The sequence below is a fragment of the Chaetura pelagica genome, unplaced genomic scaffold (genome assembly GCF_000747805.2).
Source record: "Chaetura pelagica isolate M959 unplaced genomic scaffold, ChaPel_1.0 scaffold168, whole genome shotgun sequence".
Taxonomy (NCBI): Eukaryota; Metazoa; Chordata; class Aves; order Apodiformes; family Apodidae; genus Chaetura; species Chaetura pelagica.
This window is the reverse complement of record NW_009954220.1, coordinates 208,714-219,840: the sequence shown is the minus strand read 5'-3', so window position 1 is coordinate 219,840 and position 11,127 is coordinate 208,714. Positions and strand designations below refer to the sequence as shown.

The 11,127-nt window shown below is 45.3% G+C and overlaps 1 protein-coding gene across 1 annotated transcript in view; it reads right to left on the bottom strand.

The window, feature by feature from the left end:
• Positions 1-447: 447 nt before the first annotated feature.
• Positions 448-11,127, bottom strand: part of LOC104393907 (zinc finger SWIM domain-containing protein 6) — a 105,189-nt gene continuing 94,509 nt past the window's right edge. The window contains exon 14 of the mRNA XM_010003430.1: positions 448-1,310. Within this exon, the coding sequence (XP_010001732.1) occupies positions 448-1,310 (863 nt within the window). The remainder of the gene's footprint in view (positions 1,311-11,127) is intronic.

The window sequence follows — 11,127 nt, the reverse complement described above, 5'->3', positions numbered from 1 at the left end:
GTGGTCAGCCTTTTAACTATTAGTATTTAATTTGTTGGTTTATTTAAGTTTGCTGAAATGTGAGGATGAGTTAGAAAGGAGTAAAGCTGAATCCATTTGAGGTACTTATCACAGGATGGAGGTGTTTTGTGTGGTTTTTAAAGCCATTGCAATATATATTTGTTTTTTGAGGCTGTGAACATATACAGAAAGGACAGGAGAGCGATGTGGGCTTTTACCACTTGACAACATATACTCAGTGTAAACCAAACCTTTTTAACCTCTCATACAAAACAGAAAAAAGAAAAAAAAACAACCACACAACTTTTCACATAACAGTTATTTGCAAACTCAGTATAACTGTACACATATAATACCGGTGTGACTCTGTTTCTTTATGTTCAAAAGGATACAAAGGCAGGCTCAAGTAAAAAACCAACACCCTCCCCCCCTCCCGCCTCATTTTCATCAACCAAACCGCTCACGAACCAACATCATCAGTTTCTTTTTGCCTTTGTAGATTTGTTTTAGGTTGTCAATAAACTGTGTAAACTGGATGTGTCCATCATGAGCCATTAAGAAGGTCTCTCGGGCCTTGCTGAGGAACTCTATAAACTCACTATAGTGTCGCGGGCTGATATGAGTGAGACGTGAATGAGTTGTATTAATGTAGGCTCCGATTGTGGCATCCAAGAGTTGCCTTAAAGGGGCTTTGTCCAGTGACATGAGCTTAACAGAGTTCCTCCTTCCATGAAGTCCCACCATGCCAGGAGTGGTCAAAGTACACCTACGCAAAATATCTGACAGTACTGTAGCACATTTTACACTTTTGACCACCAGAGGTATTATAGCTGCTAGCTCATTTTTCCCAAGGGAGTGGCTGAGTGCACATGCCCACAGAACGTCATTAATGGCAGGGTGTGTGTCCTGATTGTAACTCAGGTTGAGATGTGCCATGGCCAAAGTGGCCAGCTTGTAGGCCCGCATGGGATAACCACGGTGCTCCATGTATCGTGCTATAGTAAAAAGCTGCGAGTAGCTCATGCCAGTTGTAGCAGCATCTAGAACAATTTGGTAAGCGGTCTCAAAAGCTATGTGATCCTTTTCACATAAGGTCAGTGCAGAGAGGGCACAGTTTTGAGGATCCTTCATGGCACACTGTAGAGCAAGTGTCCTAGCACTGCTGGCCAGCTTCTCCTGCTGATGGCAGTCCAGATGCAGATGTACAATGGTGCTGTTGGACATCACTGTTGTAGCAACAATACTAGTAGCTTCTGTTGGAGTGAAAAGTGTAAACCAGTTTTGCATTATACTATCCAGTGCATAAACACCTGGGGAGAGAAAGAAAGGATTAGCCACAACTGATAAAACCTAGTAGATGTTCAGCAAGAGATTACATTTTCAAAGTCTAAGACATTGCCAGTACATCCAAGGAGATGTGCTTCAGCAAGAAGGGCTAAATCAGATAACAACATTCATTTCCCAATTAAGCATAAAGCAAAGAATAAACTAATCCAGATAATAAGCAGCAACAATCCTTTGAAGTTCCAAAACTCAAGAAGCATCTATGCAATACAATCCAACTCAGATGTATGAAAAAGGAGTAAATACAGTAGGGAAGTATACTTTCAAAAAATATCTTTAGTGACAATTAAAATTGTTCCCTTATCATAGTAAGTATATTGTTCTCACTACCACAGCTGCTGATTTTTAATTTATTTTTTTTTACAGCCACACAATTTTGAATGCCCTCATCTTCACTTTCAGATTCTGCATCCTCATGTTGCAGATGGTAAACTGGAATACAGAAGCTAAGGGACACTTCATCAAGACACACAAGAAATATATGACAAAGCCCAGAAATGAACATAATGTCCTATTGAGTGCATTATTCTCCCACTGTTATCTTTTCAGTATGAGGCTAGTTCTGCTCCTACCTTATTTTCACCTTATGTGGTTAAGGATGGGTGCATTAGTGTTTGGTTTGCTTTCCAGTGCAGATGAGAGGCCTGCACAATGTCATAAACACATAACAAAGATGCATTGCACTCTAAGATTGGATTTACCCAAGGGCTTAAACGCCTCCTCTCAAAAAACTCCAAACAACAATCAATGAGAACCCCTTCATGAGATCTTGTCTGCTACACAGTGGGAGGCATCCTCAGAATTTCATTCACCTGTTTTCTGTTTCCTCTTCCCCACAGCTGACCACATAGTGCTCTCACCAGTCTTTTGGAGCCTCACCTTTCAGAGCAAGCAAAGTTGTAGCATAGTGTAACAGCCCATAATCACAAGCCTTTTCTCTGCTGCAGCCTCAAACCCAAACCCAATGTGGAGGGGACAAGGGGAAATCTGGGTTTTTTGCTATGAGATTATGCACATCCCTATCTTGCAGGGGAAATAATTCACACTGCGTTACTCAACTATTGTCTCCCCTGGCCTGTGCCTATGTCCTGGTTGTTGATCCTGAGTCAAACTGTGACAACACTTTATTGGCACCCAACGTGGGGCTCGATTTTGAGCCCAGATTATACATTTTCACTAATTGGGAGTGTTCAACATTCCATCTCTGATGGGAGGAATCCCTCAGATAGCAATGGGAAACACTTCTGCTGAATTTAATGACAGATTGAAAACTGAACAGACACTTTCTGCAATGTATCTGCTGGACTTTTTTCCCAACATGCAATTGTACATGTGGTATGCAGCCGAGCGCATAATGCTCTGTGTAGCTGCTATTGTTATTGTTTTATGGTCTATCGACAGAGCTGTAGCCATAATCAACCATATAATTATCAGCCTAGTGATCCTAGGGTTTATGATACTGATCTTTATGGGGGCACTGTATGTGTAGTTACGGTACAGATCCTAAAGTGAACGGAACGGTCTATGTTTGTAATGGCAGTAGCAGGTTCAAATTTACCTCTCCATTTTCTCTCAAGCTGAATCTCCCAGCTCTTGATCTGAATAGCACTGTTGCAGTAGGGATGCTTCTGCTCAATGTTTATAATGTATTGTGGATGCGTAGGGTGAGGTGTTCCACTCACTGCCAATCCCTCACAGGCAATGCTGCTGCCACTGCTGGTGAGGGTGCCTCCACCACTGCTGTTGAAACCACCACTAGTGCTGCTACAAAAAAACCTGCTTCTGCAAAGATCAAGTCCACTCCCTTTCTAATCAAACTAGTTAATCCTGTGACCAGGAGCAAAGCAAAGGCAAAACGCTCCTCCCTTTTTACCTGCTCCTCTCTGAGACATCCAGTTTCTTCAAGCAACGATAGTGAATTAGAGACTTAAGGGTTACATTTGCTATACCTATATGATGCTGAATAGTAGAATCTGTTAATGTTTGTTAGAGGTGTGCTGAACTACTAGGATGTGTCTTGCCTGATAGCCCAAGAAGCAGGATTCAACTGCGTACATGAGCCAACCTGCCAGAATGAGGAACAACATGACCCAGCACAGCGAAGAAGACAACTAGCCTTCCTCCAAGAGACCCCTGCCCACGACCACCGAGAGGCAGTGCGCATGCGGGAAAGGGCGTGACTTTATGTTAATGACTTTGGGGAGATGATTTAAATATTATAACGAAGCCAGGGAATAATCCTGCCTATTCTTTTGTTAGGTAATGCATATGTATATTTTTAAGTGAATATATATGTATTGTTTTTGTCCGTTGGCGTGCGTATTCGGAGGAACGATCCCCCACGCACCCAGTGCTGCAATAAAGAATACCTGCTTTATAGCTTCTCGGGGCTATAGAGTCTTTTTCCGTGCGTCAATTGGGCGACCCAGATGGGACACTCTCTGTCATGCTGCAGGACCTGCTGAGGACAGGACTCCCTAGGGTACCCCCAGGTGATTTCTTGGAGGGACTCCTCGACTCATTCAGATCACTGCAGGGACAGACAAGGACCATCTCAATGGACAAGGTATTCTTTTTCTTTTGTTTTGTAACTGTAACGATAACTATGGCTGACAAGGTTGGTATCCCATAACATGTGGGAGACGTCCTGTGCGAGGCAGGGTGCAGGAGTCTGGAGTCCCAGAGTACTCATGTAACTTTTTCAGTAATCCAGGACTGTGAGTTAGAGGTCCACAGTAGGCCCTTTGGGGTATATCCTGGACTTGTATGTTGTTTGGTACTGGTAAAATTGACTATGCCTGAATCTGGTCTGGAATTGTGGTTGAGATAAAGTTTTTTGAATTGTTTTAATCTATTGTGTCTGTCCCTTTTTTTTGTCAGTTGTCAGTAATTAGAATTTATTTTAAATGTATGATTATAGCATCTGATTTGTGTTGAAGCAAATGCGGGAGAGAATGAGACATGTTATTGACATGAAGTGGGTGCAGAGTCTCGAGCTGCAGTTCCACTATCCTGAGAGGGATGTGGTCAGCGACAGACGAAGTGAGTGGTGTGAAAGGCTTGAGAAAATCAGACACGCCTGAGACATGGAATTGAGCATGAAGCAAGCGTTGAGTTCCGTTCCATGGTTCTCTTATCCCGCAAGGGGTGTGGGTGGAGATGAATGAAGCGAGTGAGATATTAAGTAACACTAAGAACATTTTGGAAATTGTATGGGAAAAGGAACTGGGGAAAGCAGAGTGCATAGATTTTTTCTGATATATTGTTTGGCATTCCCCTGTCCCCAGTGTAAAAATTGTCAATCAGCAATTGAATCTGTGTGCAGGGAATGTCATTGGTCTAAGTTTCCCTGCATATAATTGTTATTGGACTCCCCCAATTGATCTATATAGTAAAATTTGTGGAAAGTTTTACCTCCCTACCTGGTTTTGTTGCTGTAATTGAAGGAGGCTTACTCCTGAACAAGAACAATTAGAAATTCAGAATGGGTGGGTCACAGAGTGGAGGAATTTTGCTGTATTATAGCTCATTGGAAAGATATAGGCAAACTTCCATGAGGGAGCATAAATCAAAAAACTCTAAATATTGTCAAAGGAATGGCTGTAGCAACAGTAGCTGCTTTAGAGCAAGAAAGAAAAGGAGGAAATAACAAAAGCTATAGAGCCTTAAGGGACCCTGGTAAAAAAATAAGAACCAATCAGCCCAGAGGTATATCAAGGGATCAGTGCGCCTTTTGTAAAGAAAAGGGACACTGGAAATAAAATTGTCTCAAGTTACAACCAAGCCAGATTTTAGCTGCCACCTCCGAGGAGGATTCACAGGCACCTGGGGAGTTCACCCTAGCAGATCCACTGGTTATAGTAAAGCTAGGGAAAAAGAAACAAGAAATGGAATTTTTAATAGACACAGAGGCTTCCTTTTTCTTGTCAAGAATTAGTGCCAAAAGACCAAGATTTTGTCATGGTAGTGTATATGCATATTTTTAAGTGAATAAATATATATTCTTGTCAATTGGTGTGCGTGTTTAGAGGAGCGATCCCCCATGCATCCATCACTGCAATAAAATATACCTGCTTTATAGCTTCTTGGGGTTATAGAGTCTTTTTCCTCACGTCAACAGAGACTTAAACTGAGGAAGGAGAGGATTCTAAATCAGGTGATGGAGCAGGTACATCTCAAAAAGAGAAAGGAGCAGGCCCTTCTCAAGCAGATAGAACAGCAGGCCCTCCTCAATCACATGACGACGATGACCTTGTCCAGCCTTTCTCTATGAAGGAACTGTGCCTCATGAGAAAGGACTTCACAGTCCTCTGATTCTTTGCTCTGATTCTTTGATAGTGGTGCTGAAACCCATAACGTGGATGAAAGAGAAGCCAAGCAGTTGGAATCCCTGGCCAGAGATGCCAGAGATTGATAGAGCACTTGGTATTAAGGTGGGGACTACCACCCTGTGGGACCAGCTTCTTTTTAACTGTGAGATACCCCCATAAGGGTGACATTGAATGGCACCGAAGCAGAACACCCACTCTTGAGAAAGCCATCATGTATTTGAGAGAAATAGCTGTGCAAGAGGTGATCTACGACAAAGATGGACTTACAAATCCTGATGATGTTCTGTGCAACACATAAATGTTCTGGAGGTTTGCTCAGGCTGTACCAGCAGCACATGCCCATATATTCTCCTTCATGAGATGCTTTGATGATGACGCAAGACCAACTGCGTGTGAAGTGGCTTTCAAAGCACACAGTATGGAGACGTAATCTCTGATTCCCATCAGTTCCACACCTCAGCCATTGAACAAATGACTAACAGAAAGAATAAGATGCCAACCAGATAGGGAGATAAACCCCAGAATCTCCCTGGAGATAATTGGTCACGTGTCGCAGCCATTAAGAAGAGACATCCTGCTATGAGACAGCAGTGAGAGAGACAGAACCCACTTTGACGACACCTGTGGTCTCTCTTAAGTGATTACTTTAAAGAGGACATGAGTGTCTGGGACAAGAGCCAGTAATATTCTCCAGATACGTGTGCAAGAGCTACTAAACAGAACAAAGACAGGAAATGGTTCTTCCAAGAAGAAGGCTGCAGCAGTCATCACCCAGGATGGTGCATAAGCTTCTAATGCTCAATGTTAGAGGTGCCCTGCCTCCAGCCAAGGGGAGGAGAGGGACAACTGAGTTTACAGCACTGTGTGGATTTGGTGGCCTGGCACATTAGAACCACAAAGATATAAAGCCCTGGTGGACACTGGTGCACAGTGCACACTAATGCCATTGAATCATAAAGGGACAGACTCTGTCACTATTTCTGGAGTGACAGGAGGTTCTCAACAACCGACTGTTGTGGAGGCTGATGTGAGCCTCACTGGTAAGGAGTGGCAAATGCACCCTATAGTGACTGGCCCAGGTGCTCCGTGCATCCTTGGCATAGACTATCTCAAGAAAGGATACTTCCTTGACCGGAAAGGGTACAGTGGGCCTTTGGTATAGCAGCTGTAGAGACTGAGGACACTGAACAGCTGCGTACTTTGCCTGGCCTTTCAGATGACCCTTCTCTAGTGGGATTGCTGAAGACTGAAGACCAACAGGTGCCAATCGCAATTTCAACAGTGCATAGACAAGATCGCTCCAACAGAGACTCTGCGATTCCCATTCATAAGCTGATCCAGCAATCGGAAATTCAAGGAGTGAACAGCAGGACTCACTCACCCTTCAACAGTCCTATCTGGCCAGTACGAAAGCCTGGTGGCAAAGGGAGGCTGACTGTGGACTATCACGGCCTGAATGAGGTTACACCACCACTCAGTGCTGCTGTGCAGGACATGCTAGAACTTCAGTACAAGCTGGGGTTGAAAGCAGCCAGGTGGTGTGCCACTACTGACATTGCATATAATTGCCATCTTGGAAACGTGGTGGGATGATTTGCATGGTTGGAGTGCTGCAATGGATGGCTACAGGCTCTTTAGAAGGGACAGGCAAGGCAAGAGAGGTCGTGGGGTGGCATTATATGTTAAGGAGTGCTTTGACTGCCTAGAATTAAATGTTAGACACACCAAGGCAGAATGTATATGGGTAAGGACAAAAGGGAAGGCCAATGAAGCTGATATCCTAGTAGGACTCTGGTACAGACCACCCGACCAGGATAAAGAGACTGACGAGACATTCTTTCAACAACTTGAAGATGTCTTGTGTTCACTAGCCCTTGTTCTCATGGGGGACTTCAACTTACCAGATGTCTGCTGGAAGTATAACACAGCAGAAAGGGGACAATCCAGGAGGTTTCTGGAATGTATGGAAGATAACTTCCTGCTACAGCTGGTAAGTGAACCTACCAGGAGTAGTGACATGCTGGACCTACTGTTCACGAACAGGGAAGGGCTGGTGGAAGATGTAGTGGTTGGAGGTTTTCTTGGGCACAGTGACCATGATATGATAGAATTTTCAATATGTGGAGAAGTTAGGAGGTTCATCAGCAAAACCTCTACCTTGGACTTCCAGAGGGCTGACTTTGGTCTCTTCAGGAGGCTGGTTGGGAGAGTCCCTTGGGAAGCAACCCTCAAAAACAAAGGACCCCAGGAAGTCTGGGCTTACTTTAAGAATGAAATTATGAAGGCACAGGAGCAGTCTGTCCCGATGTGCTGAAAAAGGAGCCAGCAGGGAAAAAGGCTGGCCTGGTTGAGCAGGGAACTATTACAAGAATTAAAAAATAAAAAGAGTGTATCAACTTTGGAAAAAGGGGCAGGTGAATCAGGATATTGTAAGGTCATGTAGAAAGAGAATTAGAGATGCAAAAGATCAGCTAGAACTTAAACTAGCCATCTCTGTAAAGGATAATAAAAAAATGCTTTTATAAATACATTAATAACAGAAGGAGGGTCAGGGAAAATTTTCATTCCTTATTGAATGAGGGGGGGAAACTTAGTAACAGAGGACAAGGAAAAGGCGGAGGTGCTTAACACCTTCTTTGCCTCAGTCTTTAACAAAAATAATTGCTACCCTCAGGACAACTGGGCTCCTGAGTTGGTAGACAGGGATGGGGAGCAGAATCTCCCTCCTGTAGTTCATGAGGAAGTAGTTAGGGACCTGCTGTGCCACTTAGATCCAAACAAGTTCATGGGTCTGTATGGGATTCATCCTAGGGTGCTGAGGGAGCTGTCGGAATAACTGGTTAAGCCACTCTCAATCAATTACCAGTCCTGGCTGACTGGGGAGGTCCCAGATGACTGGAGGTTGGCCAATGTGATGCCCATCCACAAGAAGGGCTGGAAGGAGGATCCGGGGAACTATAGGCCTGTCAGCCTGACCACGGTGCCTGGCAAGATAATGGAGCAGATAACCCTGAGTGCCATCAAGTGGCATGTAGAAGACAACCTGGGGATCAAGTCCAGCCAACATGAGTTTAGGAAAGGAAGGTCCTGCCTGACTAATCTCATCTCCTTCTATGACTGGGTGACCCACCTATTGGATGAGGGGAAGGCTGTGGATGTGGTCTACCTTGACTTCAGCAAGGCCTTTGATGCAGTCTCCCACAGCATCCTCCGGGAGAAGCTAGCAATCCACAGCTTGGACAGGTGCACCCTTCACTGGGTTAAAAACTGGTTGGATGACCAGGCCCAGAGAGTGATGGTGAATGGACCTGCATCCAGCTGGTGTCTGGTGACCAGTGGTGTCCCTCAGGGATCAGTACTGGGCCTAGTCCTATTCAACATCCTTATTGATGACCTGGATGTGGGGATTGAGTCCACCCTCAGTAAGTTTGCACATTACACCAAGCTTGGGGGAGGAGCGTCAATTTGCCGCAGGGTAGGAAGAAGCTGCAGGAGGACCTGGACAGGCTGGGTTGATGGGCTGAGGCCAATGGCATGAAATTCAACAAGACCAAGTGCAGGTCCTGCACTTGGCCACAATAACCCCAGGCAATGCTACAGACTGGGGGAAGAGTGGCTGGAGAGCAGCCCAGCAGACAGGGACCTGGGAGTACTGGTTGACAACCGGTTGAACATGAGCCAACAGTGTGCCCAGGTGGCCCAGAAGGCCAATGTCATCCTGGCTTGTATCAGAAATAGTGTGGCCAGCAGGACTAGGGATGTAATTCTTCCCCTGCAGAGCACTGGTGAGGCATCACCTCGAGTACTGTGTACAGTTCTGGGCCCCTCACTTCAAGAAGGATATTGAGGTGCTGGAGCAGGTCCAGAGGAGAGCAACAAGGCTGGTGAAGGGACTAGAGGGAAAGTCTTATAGACTGAGGGAGGTGGTGTTGTTCAGCCTGGAGAAGAGGAGATTCAGGGGGGACATTATCACTCTCTGCAACTACATGAAAGGTGGGTGGGTTGTACTCAGGTGGGGGCTGGGCTCTTTTTCCAGGAAACTAGCAACAAGACAAGAGAGCATAACCTCAAGCTGCTCCAGGGGAGGTTTAGGTTGCACATTAGGAAGCATTTCTTCACGGAGAGGTTGATTAGACTGTGGAATGGACTTTCCAGGGAAGTGGTGGAGGCACCATCCCTGGATGTGTTCAAGGAAAGGCTGGATGTGGCACTTAGTGCCATGGTCTAGCCGATGTGGTGGTGTTGGTCATAGGCTGGGCTTGATGATCTTAAAGGTCTTTTCCAGCCTTGGTGATTTTTCTCCATTCCTCTAGCACCAGAGTGCAGGCCACAGTTTGCTTTCACCTGGAGGGGAGTCCAGTACACCTGGAATCGACTGCCCCAGGGGTGGAAACACAGCTCCACCATTTGCCATGGACCGATCCACGCTGCACTGGAAAAGGGTGGAGCTCCAGAACACCTGCAGTACATCGACAACATCATTGTGTGGGGTGATACGCCAGAAGAAGTCTTCGCGAAAGGTAAAAATATCATCCACATTCTTCTGGATGCTGATTTTGCTGTAAAAAGAAGCAGGGTCAAGGGACCTTCATGAGAGATTCAGTTCCTGGGAATCAGGTGGCAAGATGGACATCGCCAGATCCCAATGGACGTGATTAACAAATTAACAGTATGGCCCCACCATCTACTAAAAAGGACACTCAAACCTTTTTAGGGGCTGTTTGTTTCTGGAGAATGCATATTCCAGATTACCGTGAAATTGTGAAACCTCTCTATGCGGTGACCCAAAACAAGAGTGACTTTAAATGAGGTCCTGACCAACAGAAACCTTTTGAGCAGTTCAAAAAGGAGATTGTGCAGGCAGTGGCCCTTGGACCAGTTCAAACAGGGCCAGACATCAAAAATGTGCTCTACACTGCAGCCGGGTACAACGGTCCTAGCTGGAGCCTCTGGCAGAAAGCACTAGGGAGACTCAAGGACGACCCTTGGGATTTTGAAGCCAGATCTACAGAGTTTCCGAGGCCAACTACATGACAACTGAAAAGGACATACTTGCAGCATATGAAGGAGTTAGAGCTGATTTGGAAGTGATCGGCACTGAAGCGCAGCTCCTCCCTGGTGCCCAGATGACCAGTACTGAGCTTCATGTTACAGAATAACCTTTGTCCTATCCATCATGCCACTGATGCAACTTGGAGTAAATGGACTGCTTTAATTACCCAGTGAGCTTGAATAGGACGGCCTAAATGACCAGGTATTGTAGAAGCAATTACAAACTGGCCAGAAGGCACCCACGTTGGAATGCCACCACAAGAAGTGATGAGACGGGTTCAAGAAGCTCCACCATATGATTATCTACCAGAGACTGAGAAACAATTCGCTCTTTTCACTGATGGCTCTTGCCATCTTGTAGGGAAGCACCAAAAGTTGAAAACTGCCTGTGGAGTCCTAC